The 15,645-nt window shown below is 47.4% G+C and overlaps 1 protein-coding gene across 1 annotated transcript; it reads right to left on the reverse strand.

The window, feature by feature from the left end:
- Window positions 1–6,624: 6,624 nt before the first annotated feature.
- Window positions 6,625–13,947, reverse strand: LOC119464974 (uncharacterized). Its single transcript, XM_049656322.1, has 3 exons — window positions 13,661–13,947; window positions 11,710–12,046; window positions 6,625–6,642 (listed from the first exon to the last, which is right to left on the reverse strand). Exons 1-3 carry the CDS (start codon window positions 13,945–13,947, stop codon window positions 6,625–6,627), a joined length of 642 nt encoding a protein of 213 aa, XP_049512279.1.
- Window positions 13,948–15,645: the final 1,698 nt, after the last annotated feature.

The following is a 15,645-nucleotide window of genomic DNA, read 5'->3' on the forward strand; positions in this document are numbered from 1 at the left end:
ACCGCCTGCTGTTTATCAAGGAAACCATTGTTGGCCGGCCGTGAGTACCATTATCACGGCGTTGAGCATGAATGCTGCAATGTATGGCATGCAATTTAAGAGTCCGTATGCATCCGTATTCACATTTGTCATAATCGATATCGAGTGAAAAGAACACTTCTATTACCCATTTCATTTCGGCCTCGGTGGTATGTATGTTATGTGCTTACCAGCCACGCGAATGTGTTGCTCCCGTGCTGCATCGCAAAAGCAAACATGTTACATCATTGTGTGCATGGGAAGTACGAGTTAAAAGAAATCCCACCTGTTCTTGACATTTCTTGTCCCACTCTTAATTTTTTTGTTTTGCAATGAAACCGTTAATTTTGTTACATATTCTGTCATTTGCTTTCCATTTGGCATGAAACGCAAATACTTTTGCTGTAAGCTGAATATGTAACATTTGTGTGCAACTACATACTGTATGAAAATTGTGTGCCCTGACAGAGCGAGCAGAATCACACAAATTCTTTATGTGGGCACATGTACAGTTGCAAAATAATGTCTTCGACGCACATGCAATTTGTGTGCATTCAGTAGCAGCACCACAACTTTGTCCAAGCATCCATTATAGTCGATTTCATTGCCAAAGAAGTCGGCAGCCATTGATAGCAGTCACAATGTTGAATATAACTATGTATTGAGAGTACAGTGGCACACTTGGCACAAATTAATATTGCTACGGCATGAGCCGGGCAAGGAGAAGAGGAGGAAGACGTTAGCTGGCGCAGCCTCAGGACGCCATCTTTACTTCAGCATCAACCTCGTCCTTTAAATAAAGCCGGTTCAACATTAACCGTAACAGTTTTGTGGTGGAGGTGCTGGGTATTTCGACCAAGACGACGGAGCTGCTGCAGCAAGTGCCACGCCGAAGCCGACGCCTCGCTCGACTGCCTCCGACACCGCTTGAGATCCCGATGTCCCACAGCGGCGACCAACAGCCTTCTCTGGCGGCTCCAGTGCGAACAACCGGCACCTGGATGCATCAGATGGAACCCCGCCCTTTCTCAGGAAAACTCGGAGAGGACGTGGAGGAATGGCTCACCCACTACAAGCGTGTGAGCAAGTACAACGGCTGGAACTCCACGGCTCAGCTCGACAATGTCGGTCTGTTCCTCACAGACACGGCGCTAGTGTGGTTCGAGAACCATGAAGATTCCTTCACAACGTGGGACAGCTTCGTTATTGACCTCACAGAATGCTTTGGAGATTCCACGACGAAAAGGAAGCGGGCGGAGCAGACATTGCTTCAGCGCGCTCAAGTCCCAGGTGAGACCTGTACTACGTACATAGAGGCGATCCTGAAGCTTTGAAAAACGGTCAATCCTCGAATGTCCGAAGAGGACAAAGTTGGACATCTTCTCAAAGGCATAGCCGAGGACGTGTATAATTATTTAATCGGAAAGGAGAGTCTCGCCTCGGTCGCCGACCTCATCAAGCATTGCCGCACATTTGAGGCCTTGAAGCTGCGCCGTATCACGCCAAAGTTCGGCAGGTTAGCGAATGTCACAACGGTGGCAAGCGTTGACGATAACGACAAGTGCAATTTTCAATTTGACCTTGTGGCAACTATAAGGCAAATTGTCCGCGAAGAACTTGAACGACACCCCACAGGGGCGAATGTCGAACAGCTTCGTTGCGCTTGCAACCAACCTCAAGAGCATGCATCTGCTGTGTCGGCATTGTCTGCCATGCCAGGCGTTGCAGACTGTCGAGTCGATCAGCTGCGACAGCATCGACGTTCCTCTCCCGACGACATGACGCACGATCAGCGCACTCGTCGAGCTACCACCACGAATCGGCATTCGGCAGATCGCGTTTATTATTCGCAACGTCCCAGGGTTGACCCCGAGGCTTACAACGTCGGTCGAGCATCGCCTGTGTGTTACAGCTGTGGCGCCTCAGGACACATTGCTCGTTTTTGTCGCCGGCGCCGACAGACAACAACATAAGGCCCACCACCAGCTTGGCCTAATTTTGAACAAGTCAGTTATGACGACCGCTGGCCGACAGACCCTGATACTGCAAACACCACAGGCGCGCCACCCCGGAATACCTTCCGTCAATATAATAGACGTAGTGGCTCGCCAGCTTCAGACCGCAGCCTGACGCCCCCAACCAGTCGCCAACGCCGTTCACCGTCACCACGTCGACGTGCTACGTCACCACCGCCGTCGGGAAACTAGCCGGCGCGGCCGATGGAGGTAAGGTCGCCGGACAGTCTGCGTCTCTGCGAAATCCTCCTCTGCCTATTATGATGGTGAAGAACAAAGTGCGTGTGTTAATTGATAGTATACCTGCAACAGCATTAGTGGATACTGGTGCTTCCGAATTTCTCGTGCTACCGCGGTGCACTCATGATGTTATCCTCGGGATTGACTTTCTTCAGGATTGTGGTGCTTCCGTTAACTGTGGCACAGGCGAAATTACCTTGAATAGCGCGCTTCTCGCCACCCTTGCCGACACATCTTTACCCGAGAAAAACTATTGTGTTGTTTCGAACGATTTGCTGCTACCCCCTTGGTCGCTGTCACGTGTCCCTGTCAATGTCGCTGCTGCCGACCTTTCATCGTTTGACGCGCAAGTTCAGCCACTTACGTCGAGCTGCGTAAAGAAAGATGTACTTGTGCCACGCTCTGTCGTGAGAGTAGTGAATGGCGCCTCAAATTTGTGGGTTTTCAATTGTTCTTGCGTCCCTGCTGTTCTCCCGCGTGATATGAAGCTCGCTGAATTTGACGAGATTACGTACAGCTCCATTACAGTTCTAAGCGAGGAGGAGCAGTCTCATACTAGCGATCTCCGAAGCACTTCTGAAGAACAGATCCTACGGATGATCAACAAGGCGCTTCCCTCACATGAGCGCCACGCTCTCGCACAAGTTTTGTGGGCACATCTTTCTGTGTTCGATTTCACACAAGGCGACAAGCAGTCTTCACTCCCGCGTTCTCGTGCCCGCCACAGAATTGACACCGGATCTGCGCACCCCATTCGGCAAAAGCCTTACCGCGTTTCTTCCGCAGAGAGGACAGTTATCGCTGAACAGGTGAAAGACATGCTACAGAAAAGTGTTGTTCAAGAGTCCTCTAGTCCGTGGGCAGCACCAGTAATCTTCGTAAAGAAGAAGGATGGATCGTGAGGGTTCTGCGTTGATTACAGGAAACTGAACGCGGTCACCAAAAAGGACGTGTATCCGCTTCCTAGAATTGATGATGTCATTGATTGTTTACATTCCGCTGCCTACTTTTCATCACTGGATTTACGATCAGGGTATTGGCAGATACCCATGCACCCAGACGATAAGGAGAAAACGGCCTTCGTGACACCAGACGGTCTCTATGAATTTAACGTTATGCCGTTCGGCCTTTGCAACGCGCCAGCAACATTCGAACGATTTATGGACACTATCCTCCGAGGACTTAAATGGGAAATTTGTTTGTGCTACCTCGATGATGTGGTGATTTTTGGCAGCACTTTGAGTGAGCATAACAGCCGTCTCAGACTTGTTCTGGATTGTGTCGAAAAAGCTGGCTTGATCCTGAATTCCAAGAAATGTCGTTTCGGGGAAACTGAGTCGTTAGTACTTGGGCATCTGGTCGACAAGAACGGCGTGAGGCCAGATCCACGGAAAATTGAGGCTGTCAGCTCCTTCGAAGCACCGAAGTCAGTGCGGGAGTTGAGGAGTTTCTTGGGCCTGTGTTCATATTTTCGTCGCTTCGTCCCAAGATTCGCCGACGTGGTGTACCCCCTAACATGTCTTCTCCAAAAAGCCGTCCCTTTCAACTGGGCATCGGCTTGCGACGACGCGTTCCGCCAGCTAAAATTTCTACTAACGTCAGGGCCCATATTGCGTCACTTCGATGCGTCCTCACCTACGGAAGTGCACGCTGATGCCAGTGGCATCGGCATCGGTGCCGTACTCGTGCAACGTCATCAAGAAGCTGAACACGTTGTGGCTTATGCTAGTCGCTCTTTGAATAAGGCGGAACGCAATTACACTGTCACCGAGCAAGAATGCTTGGCAGCTGTTTTCGCTGTCCACAAATTTCGGCCCTATATCTACGGACGCCCGTTCACTATCGTTACCGACCACCACGCGTTATGCTGGTTGGTGAATCTCCGTGACCCGAGTGGACGACTGGCACGTTGGGCTCTTCGAATGCAGGAGTACGACTTCGTTATTTCCTACAAGTCTGGGCGTCGCCACACAGATGCGGACTGTCTCTCCCGTCTTCCTCTGACGACGACGACCGAGTGTGACGAAGACAATGTTGATGACTGTTTTGCTCTCATTTCTTGTACATTCCCGGACTCGATGACTTTCACAGCAGAGCAGGAAAATGATATTAGTTTGGAACCTCTATTTGTAGCCGCATCGCGTCCTGGAGCCACCGGTCGATTTTGTGTCCGTGACGGCCTGCTTTACAAGACCAATTATTCGGCTAAAGGCGCACGCTTCCTTCTGGTGGTGCCGCAGAGTCTGCGAGCGGACATACTGAGAGCCATGCACGACGATGCGACTTCTGGCCATCTAGGATTCATCAGAACTTTGAACCGGACACAGGAACGTTTTTACTGGCCCAGAATGCGGGACACAGTCAAGCACTATGTCGCCAGTTGCGAACAATGTCAACGCTACAAGCGCCCTACGACCGCTCCGCCAGGTCTTCTCCAACCTCTGCCGCCGCCTCGCCTGCCATTTGAACAAGTGGGTATTGATCTTCTGGGCCCATTTCCCCGATTATCTAACGACAACCGATGGGTGATCGTATGTGTCGACCATCTGACCCGTTACGCGGAAACGGCGGCCGTACCATCTTCAACAGCTGCGTCCGTTGCAACCTTTTTGCTTCGCTTCGTTATTCTTCGGCATGGTGCCCCCCGTGTAATCATTAGCGATCGCGGTCGTCAATTCGTTGCGGACGCCGTAGAAGAACTGCTTCGTCTCTGCAATTCGCAGTTCCGCCATTCAACGCCTTATCACCCTCAGACAAATGGGCTTGTAGAACGTACGAACAGAACTCTAACTAACATGCTGGCCATGTACGTATCTTCCGATCACAGAGACTGGGATGACGTACTCCCCTTCATCACCTATGCTTATAATACTGCAAAGCATGAGACGACCGATTAGAGTCCTTTTTATCTCCTTTACGCACGTCCACCGCTAAGCTGCATTGACACTATACTACCGTTTGACTTTCACAGCGAGTACTCTGTTGCCAAGACGCTTTGTCTTGCCGAAGAAGCCCGGCGTATTGCTCGTCTTCGTACGGTGGCATCGCAACACCGATCGAAAGAGCGCTATGACAGCCGACACCAGTCTGTCTCGTACGCTAAAGGAGACTTTGTGTGGTTGTGGACCCCGCTACGTAAGCGTGGCTTATGCGAAAAGTTTTTACCCCAGTACACGGGCCCATTCGTCGTTGTAGATCGCTTGAGTGACTTGACGTACGTGGTGGCACGCTTGACGTCAGCTGGTCGTCGGTCTAGCAGGACCCAGTTAGTACATGTTGCTCGTCTTAAGCGGTTTCACCCCACGCTTTCCGAGTGATTTGGACTTGCCCAGCGGGCTTCGTCTGGCAACCGGGGATTGCTACGGCATGAGCCGGGCAAGGAGAAGAGGAGGAAGACGTTAGCTGGCGCAGCCTCAGGACGCCATCTTTACTTCAGCATCAACCTCGTCCTTTAAATAAAGCCGGTTCAACATTAACCGTAACAATATGTATGCGGGTGTTTGCAGTTGCTCGGTGACAGAAGAAAGTAACAATTATAAGGCATACTGTAATATAAAATAAAACTGGTGGAACATGTGGCTTTCACTATGTACACTAGACCTTGTATAATAGTTTGCTAATCGTTTACTCCTTTAGCATGAATCGTGGATGAATGCATCAAACTTTGCTTTTATGGGCAAAAACTGCAACGTAAGACATTAGCTGCACAACAAAAGCAATAAAAGAAGGCAAGTTTGGTTGTGCATCGAAGAGTGCTCTAGAAGTGCGCCTTCCTGTTCTGTGTTTTTCATCTGCATTATACCTCACAGCTTTAACTTGTTGCTTCCCTTTTATTTGCCTGGGCAGTAACTCTCCAGAGGCTGCAACTGCAGACTGATCAGACTGATTGTCAGGGTTGAGTTTACTAATTCTGTCCGTTCCATGCGCAAAACACTTTCAGACATGTTTTCACTTCATCTGGTAACCACATCTGTTTATTAGTACTCTTAGAATCTTGTGTACTTTAGTGTAGGCTCCCATTTCCTTTTGGATATTAATGCGCATGTAATTTTACCTCCATGCGGCAAAACTCCAGCTATCTTACTCTTGGTATATTTTCTGCTGAGTGCTCTCATCTCGCTGCTTCTTTTCTCTGCAGAACCTCTGGAAACCTTGGACAGTTGCCTATCGAAGATAGCTCCAGCACCGACCAAGAGGCCACTCCTGGAGTTACAGCGAAAAGCGTCTTTGCAGAGATGATGACAGAAACAAGCTCATAGTCAGAGCTTGAGGCACATGAACTGAACAAAGAGGCCAGCACGAGCTCGAGAGTAGGCGCAAATCGAAAACGTAGCATGCCTAGGAAAATTAGTCAGCCCGAGGGCAGTGCCTGAAAGCGCAGGAAACCATACGAAAATGAAATTGATTCACTAGCACCAATAGTCACAAAAAAACCTGATGAGGCCAAATGTTTTGGGCAAATTATAGCGTGTAAGTTGAGGCGATGCCCAGGACGTCTGCGTGCAGCCATGGAGCTAGACCTTCTAACAACAGCATCCAAATATCTTCACGAAAGGAATTCAGATGATTAAGCTGACACGCGATGGCAGCATGGACTTGTCAGAATCTTTAAAGGCCAACTGGAAGACAATAAAAATTCACTTTGACTAAACATATTATAAATTAGTAGTATATACTACTGCAGAGTGTGTAACTGCTCAGTTTTTTTATAGCAGCCTTTAAACGGCAGTTAAGCAGGTGCACCTGGCGGTGTCGCCATGGTGCAAGTCCCAGCACACCGAATCTGAAAAAGAACTTGTTTGAGCATTTCCTCGCGTTGAGGCACTTGGCGCGTTCTAATGCATTTTGCTATATGAACACTCCGTGCAATCTTCCGCTGTCGTCAATAATTAATAAATTCAGATTTTTTATTTTAATGCATTTAATGCAAGATAGTACAGTAAACAAAATTCAGTCCGTACTCAGCACGTACTGCCGAAGAAGAAGCGGCAATTCGAGAAGCGAGTCTTGCCGCTGTATGAGAGTGGCAGCGACGAGCACATCCAGAATACGCGGCCAGGGACAGGGAGAACAAGAGGCAGTGGCGACAAGATACCTAGTCATAATTGCTACAGCCAAGAAAATGCCCTCAAATCGGCCAGCTTCGCTGTGTCTTAAGCCTTTCATGGCAGAGTGCAAGCTTTCGCCTTTTTTTTTCAGTTTCAGTGTCAAAAACTGATATTTTAGCTAGGTTTTCATGACGCTTTCACTCGTATTTCAAACATCAAATATTGCAGGGGTCTCCTTACGTAACTGAAATTTTACTAGGAATATTGCGCGGCCCAAAAGTTTCCTTCCAGTTGGCCTTTAATATGTTGTCGCGATACACAAAGCTCAGGAGCTTTATTATAGAAGCACCGCGCCCTACTCGGGAGAAGAAACCAGAGAGGCGCCAACAACAAGAATCTCTTCTTCTTCTCTTGATGCCTTCCAAAATCTCGAGCAGCCCGGTCGTCGTATTTGTCTGCGCCAGGGCGCACTTGTGCACAAATACTGACCGGGCATTACCCTCCGTCCAGAGCGAGCATCGTCCTGATGCTGATCAAATCGTGGCGGAAAGACTCGTAGTTGATAGCTTGGCGGTGTCCACTTCACTCGGAATGATATGGCTTCATGCCCACTACGTGCACTACCTCACACACCTGTTGACGGCGTTTCGAGCAGCATGAACCGTCACCAACCACCTCGTAGGTCACGTCGCTGATACGGCGTAGAACCTTGTATGGTCCGAAGTACCGGCGTAGAAGTTTCTCCGAGAGCCCTCGGCGTCGGACGGGAGACCAAATCCACACTCTTTCCCTGGGCGTATAAGCGGCAAATTGGTGGCGGAGATTGTAGCGTCGTGCGTCGCGTTCTTGCTGACCAGTTATCCTGACGCAGACGAGCTGTCGTGCTTCCTCGGCGCGTTCAGTGAAATCTGCGGAATCTGCATCTGAACCATTGCAGTCATCATGAGGCAGCATAGCGTGAAGCATTGTAGTGACTTCTCGACCATGGACGAGAACCGGCGTCATTTTCGTTGTTTCTTGGCGTGCCGTATTGTATGCGAATGTGACGTATGGTAAGATTGTGTCCCAGTTCTTGAGCTCCACATCGACATACATGCAAAGCATGTGTGCGATGGTCTTGTTGAGGCGCTCGGTAAGCCCATTTCTTTGTGGATGATAGGCCATCGTCTTCCTATGGGCTGTGCCACTCAGCGTGAGCACAATGCGCAGAAGGTCAGCTGTGAATGCGGCTCCTTTGTCAGTTATGACGATCTCTGGAGCGCCGTGTCTGAGGACAATGTTCTCGATAAAGAATCGTGCTACTTCAGCTGCCGTGCCGCTCGGAATTGCCTTGGTTTCCGCATATCGGGTTAGATAGTCCGTCGCGGCTATGACCCATCTGTTGCCGCTGTCAGATAGTGGAAAGGGGCCCAGGAAGTCTATGCCAATTTGAGCAAACGGCGTTTCCGGTACTGGAACGGAGTTCAATAGCCCAGCGGGTTTAGTCGGTGGTGCTTTGCGTCACTGACACCCAAGACATGTCGTCACGTAGTGCTTCACCTCTTCTGCGAGCCTAGGCCAGTAGTAGTTTTGTTTGATTCGTGCTAGTGTTCGCGTGTAACCAAGGTGGCCCGAGGTGGCTTCGTCGTGGCAGGCTTGCAAGATTTCGCGGCGGAGACCTTCGGGAACTACTAGCAGATGGCTCTTCCCTGTTGGATAGAAGTTATTCCTATAGAGAATACCAACGTGCAAACAGAATGAAGGTAGACTCCGTGAAAATAATCTCGATACCTTCGTAGCTCGCCCTTCCAAGAACTCGATCAAGGTGTTGAGCTCTCGGTCGGCTTGCTGTTGCCTAGAGATGGCCGCCGCATCAACAATCCCTAAAACGATTGCGCATTCATCCGCATCTGCGCTCGGTGACTCAATAGGTGATCTGGAGAGGCAGTCGGCATCGAGGTGCTGTCTTGCCGCTTTGTACACCACTGTCATATCGTACTCTTGAAGCCGTAAGCTCCAGCGTGCCAAACGTCCGTACGGGTCTTTCATATTGGTCATCCAGCAAAGCGATTGATGGTCGCTTACTACTTGAAAGGCTCGACCGTATAAATACGGGCGGAAACTTCGTGACTGCCCATACGACGGCCAGACATTCCTTCTCCGTGGTTCAGTAGTTGGACTCGGCACGTGACAATGTTCGACTTTCATAAGCAACTACTCTCTCGACACCGTCCTGCCACTGAACAAGGACAGCTCCAAGGCCCACGTTGCTGGCATCGGTGTGGATCGCTGTTGACGTATCCTCGGCAAAGTGAGCGAATACTGGCGGAGTTTGTAGACGCTGCCGTAACTCATTGAACACCACTTCTTGCTCCTCTCCCCATACAAACGCAACGTCGTCACTTGTGAGGCGGGTGAGTGGAGAGTCCAGATGCGCAAAATTGGCAATAAATCGTTGGTAATAAGCGCAGAGACCCATGAAGCGTCTGACCGCCTTCTTATCCGTAGGCCGAGAGAACTTTGCGACTGCTGCAGTTTTATCGGGGTCATGCTTAACTCCTTCTTGACTAACTACATGACTTGGAAACTGAAGCTCTTCAAACCCGAAGTGACATTTTTCAGGTGAGTCCCGCGGATCGTATGGCTTGAAGAACTGACAGCAGCCGCTTTAGTTGTTCTTCGAAAGTGGCGGAAAAAACAACACATCGTCGAGGTACACCAAGCATGTCTTCCATTTCAGACCGGATAAGACAGTATCCATGAGCCTTTGAAATGTGGCTGGGGCCGAGCATATGCCGAAAGGCAGAACCTTGAATTCATAAAGCCCATCAGGCGTCACGAATGCAGTCTTCTCTTGATCACGCTCATCTACCTCTATTTGCCAGTATCCACTCTTTAAGGTCCTTATTATACGTGAACACTGAACAGAGTCCGCGTCATCGGCTTCCGTGTCAATGTCGTCAGGTTCGTGTGGTAGCATTGCATTGAGCATCGTCCTTACTTCGCGTCCGTGGACAAGGCATAATGGAGTCATCCCTGCAGTTTCTTGTTTAGCCGTGTTGTAAGCAAAAGTGATGAAGGCAGAATAGTCCCAATCTTTGTGCTCTATATTCACGTACATGGAAAGCATGTCGAGTGTTTTGTTCAGGCGCTCTGTTAGTCCGTTATTGTTTGTGGATGGTGGGCTGTTGTCTTTCGATGAGTTGTGCCACTGAGCATCAGGACATTATCTAAAAGCATGGCTGTGAATGTGGTGCCTTGGTCTATTGCGATAATGGTTGGTGCGCCATGTCTCAGCACAACATTCTCTATGCAATTGTACATATTTCTTGATCAAAATAATAAATTTAAGTACTTTAGTGCACTGGTTGTCTTTCCATGAATGCAAACTACTTCAATGAAGCAGTTTCCTCATGTTTATATTAACCACACTTTTGCACAAATGAGTGCAATTCATATCAATCTTTATTTCATCTCCATATAAGAAAAATGATAGTTACGTAAAGTTGTTTTGGAACAGATTGACATAGCAGTTCCCCTATGTACAGTTCAATGAACTATGTGGTAAGAGCAAAACATAGTCAAAGATGTCCACAGCATCTACTGCTTACACATATGGCATACATAAAAGAGAGGAAAAAACACAACAGGAGAACAAACACAAAGCATGTGTACAAATGTGAAAGAAACAGTGGCAGTCTCATTCTCGGATTGCAATACAAAAGAAAAAGTGCAGCAGCTGCTGCATTTTGATAGGCTTCAAATGCAAAAACGCCTGTAAACAGTGCACTGGGTGCACATTAAAGAACGTCAGGTGTTTAAAATAATTCTACAGTTCCTAACTACGACGTGCCTCACAATGAAATAGTGGTTTCAGCATGTTGAACCGCAGAATTTAAAAAAAGGAAGAACACAGTCACAATGTTTTCTTGTGCTGTCATAACAAGTAATTCCCTTGTTTTTATACACCGATTATAACCACCCGATTCATGGCCAATCCCCCCTGTGGGTGTGCGCTACAACCACTAAACAACAAGAGAGAACAGAGTCTACACTACACGAGGTCCAGTTGTACATAAACTGTGTGACAAACATGTCGGGCAAGAAAAGGCAGCATATCAAGTTCACTTCATTTCCTAGGTACAAACAACTATACATGATCTGATTAGGTAGTTAAATGTACAGCAATAGGCCAATAAAAGAATGAAAAAGAAAGACGGAGGGGATGCAAAAAGGAAACTTGTGCACGAATTTGCGCAAATGACAAATGCCAGGGCTACTACAAACTGCATAAAACTAAAGCACATGTTTAGCGTTTCATGATTTAGACCAGTACAATGAAATGAAGAAATAGGCACTCGGTGGCAAAAATATCACTGAATTCTTGGCTGGTTCCACTGCCATAGTACCTGTCCTTCATTGAAAAAGAAATCAATAAAGACAGAGCGCACAACAGCTACGCTTTGCGAGCTCTTTCGCGCCCTTGTGCCTTGTATCGGAAGCATCCCAGTGGCTGCGTTGTATTGCCTCCATACTCCTTCACGAAGATTCCCAAAGGGGTCCTCAGAGTCAGCATATCCAGGAGGGCAGTAGTGATCGCCTCCGTTGCATTCCAGGCACAAGAAATTGTGCAGCACGCATGTGGCTTTAATTACACTGTCAACGTTTTTTGGACTCGGGTCTATCGTCTTTTGATAGATGCGCCACCTTGACGCAAGAATGTCAAAAGCATTTTCCACGCACCTTCTGAAAAAAAGGGCGTTTATTAAAGAAAGAGACAAATGGATGTCCAGCATGTGTAGGGCTTCAATAATAGGCATGCGTAACAGAAATGTCAGAGTATTGAAATCGCTGATGTAAATAGGACTTGTATCTTCTTTACAGACTACGGCTGGTAATTTCCACTCATATAAACCATTAATTAAATGTTTTTGATACCATAACAGCATATGGTAGACGTGTATTTCTAGTGCCATATAATTCGGCTAACAGCACCACTATGCTTCTAGAAAGCCAAGTTCCTTCTTGCACTGTATAATAGAAGGTTTACTGGTGTACAGATAACTTGCTAAGATGCTAAAGATTTCTGTCCTTTTAAGTTTAGCTTCACTGCATTTCTTGCAGCTTTAGAATAATTCAAAGCATACTGCAGCAAAACAGATTAGCGAGAGAGAAGCAAGGATAGGCAGAATTGTCCCCAAACGCAGGTCCGGTTTGCTACCTTGTACTGGGAGCAAACACCTTGGAGCACAAACTTGGCATCAAAAAAAAAAAAAACACTGAATCTGTACATTCACCACAGTACTCGTACTAGTGTGTGTGCCTAGATTTTGTACTAACACAATTTTTACAAAAATAGAAAAATTTATTGGCCAGGTTGCTGCTAGAGACATATATTGAAAATAAAAGTACTCTTTGTATCACTTAGTATCGTGGTAATTTGTGCAAGAATGGCTTAGCTTCTCAGAATGGTTGCTGCGATTCAAGATTTTAGTTTCACTCTTTTGCTTTTGCACATGGTGCTACAAAAGACATGAAGCTACAAAAGACATCTAGTAAGGGCCCTTAAAAAGTTGGCAACAGAAAAAGAATGTGTTCTGCTCGGAGGATCATACCAGGGGCAAACATTTCTCCATGGTGGTCGTCATCTGAGCTAACTAGAAAGCGTGCCAATCACAGTGACAGGGACAATTAACATCTCAAATCACATGGACACTACTTGTGACAAATATGGCAAATAAGTTCTGTTAAGTTAGCAAAGTTAAGTAAAGCTTATGAAAGGAAAGAAATGGTCGTCATTCTGCGAAATGAAGTCTACAAGCGATGGGGGCTTGTTGTCGGTTCACGAGGAACACTTTTGTGTTGTCATTTTTACTTGTGCCTTCTTGTGTGCGTGTTACGTTTAGCGCTGCCTCAAAAGTGTTCCTTTTTCTGAGAAACCTACATGGGTTGCCACACAGTACCCCTTTTATTTGGTGCTTCTTTTCTTTTGCACTCATTAATTATCTCAAGTATGCACCAACTAGGAGCTAAGTAAGTCCTTTTAAAAGGGCCTGCTGAGGGTCTAGCTGGCGTTTACTTTACATATTTAGTGAGCGCAAGAAACAGACAGCAACAAATTCTCCAGTGCAGTCCTGTGTCTATAGTCTTTCATGCTGCGTCTGCTTCTTGCACTCACTAAATGTTCCGTTTCATGAAGTTTCCTCCACCTTGCAGAATTAGAACTTTACCACAAATATGTGTTCTGTTGGCTTGCAGGTACTCTAGCAATTTCATAACCATCAGAAATTCACAGGTAAAACAATAACTGAATACACACGTCCAATGCTACTTGCCCATGATGTGCAAAGCAGTACCTACCTTGCACGGCTAAGACGATAGTAGAACACTATGTCCTTTGCCTCGGTCCGGCTGCCTGGCAAAGGTCTCATGAAATCAGGCCGCAGCTGAAAGGCCTCATCCCCAATGAAGACATGAGGGGAACTTTTGGAAGATGCTGGCAGTTGAGCAGCCCTTGGAAAGCCCAGTTCGCCCTTTTCCAGCCGCTTTCCAATGGGGGAATCCTTGAATATGCCTCCATCACTCAGTCTCCCAGGGGCGCCAAAGTCTATGAGCCTAAAGAGGTACTGGCTGTCCACATAGGTCATCAGGACAACCGAGTAAGTTCTCTGCAAATAAAATCAAAAGCAAAATAGAAATTGCTTTACGCAACACGCTGAAAAGGAAAATTGCAAGCTGTAAAAATGACGTCGTGTACAGCAACCTGCAAGCTCTTGAACTGGCAAAAAATAATGCGCTTCAGTGTGCAGTACACTTATTACCTTATAGTTGAAGTACAAGCTTCCCGACTTATTCGGGCACTTGATCTGTACATGTTTTCCATCCACTGCCCCAAGGCAGTTGGGAAATTGCCAGCGTTGCCAGAAACCTTCAGCTATATCTCGCCACTGGGCTTCACTTGGAGGCTACAAGAGCAGAGGCACAACATTAACAGGATTATGTGACAAGTGTTGGAAGCCAAAAGATGAGAACGAAAGGACAATGGTGAGGACATGGTCAGATTAGTAGCTTCTTTTTTGCTGGAACAACCACAGGAACTTTCAATATTGTTACAACTCACTAAGTCGTGTATTTCTTTTGTGTACACTGAACGAGAAGAAAGGGAACCGAGGGGCCCGATTTTTTAATGATATCATAAGAAGCCAACAAACATTGACACCAAGAACAACATAGGGGAAATTACTTGCACACACTAATTGAATTAAAGAAATGATAAATTAATGAAAATGAAAACGGATGAAAAAACAACTGTCCGCAGGTGGGGAACGAACCCACGTCTTCGCATTACGCGTGTGACGCTCTCACCATTGAGCTACCGCGGAACCGTTTTCCCATCCGCTTTCTGGGGTATTTATGTTTTACAACTAGAACTAACTCTGGCAGTGTTAGCCAGCGCCACCACTCACAAGCCTAGGGGCGGATGTGGAACATCCTTTTCTGCCGCAGGCATCACGAGTACGTGATCTTTTTTGGGTGATGGCAACTGGTCAATAAACCCACATATGTTCCCTGAAGGCATCAATGTTGCCGGATTCGAGCCCTCGTTATATAATGAGCGAGAAGAAAGGGAACCGAGGGGCCCTATTTTATTAATCATATCATAAGAAGACAACAATCGGGCCCCTCGGTTCCCTTCCTTCTCGTTCATTATATAACGAGGGCTCGAATCCGGCAACATTGATGCCTTCAGGGAGCATATGTGGGTTTATTGACCAGTTGCCATCACTCAAAAAAGATCACGTACTCGTGATGCCTGCAGCAGAAAAGGATGTTCCACATCCGCCCCTAGGCTTGTGAGTGGTGGCGCTGGCTAACACTCCCAGAGTTAGTTCTAGTTGTAAAACATAAATACCCCAGAAAGCGGATGGGAAAACGGTTCCGCGGTAGCTCAATGGTGAGAGCATCGCACGCGTAATGCGAAGACGTGGTTTCGTTCCCCACCTGCGGACAGTTGTTTTTTCATCTGTTTTCATTTCCATTAATTTATCATTTCTTTAATTCAATTAGTGTGTGCAAGTAATTTCTCCTATGTTGTTCGTGGTGTCAATGTTTGTTGGCTTCTTATGTTTTGTGTACACTGCAGCATGAGGCAAAGGGCACAAAAACTATGTGAGTGAGTTTGGTGAGTTGCGCCACCACAGACCCGAGCAAAGAGGGTTGGACCCTCCCGCGTGTAGCCGTGCGCGGCTGAGCCGTGTCTGGGGAAAGGGGGATCCTGGGGGTTGAGCCGATGCCGGGTGTTCGGACCTTTATGGCCCCCCGGCAGAGGCAACATACCCCTTTGG

This window comes from Dermacentor silvarum, chromosome 9 (assembly GCF_013339745.2).
Source record: "Dermacentor silvarum isolate Dsil-2018 chromosome 9, BIME_Dsil_1.4, whole genome shotgun sequence".
Lineage (NCBI taxonomy): Eukaryota > Metazoa > Arthropoda > Arachnida > Ixodida > Ixodidae > Dermacentor > Dermacentor silvarum.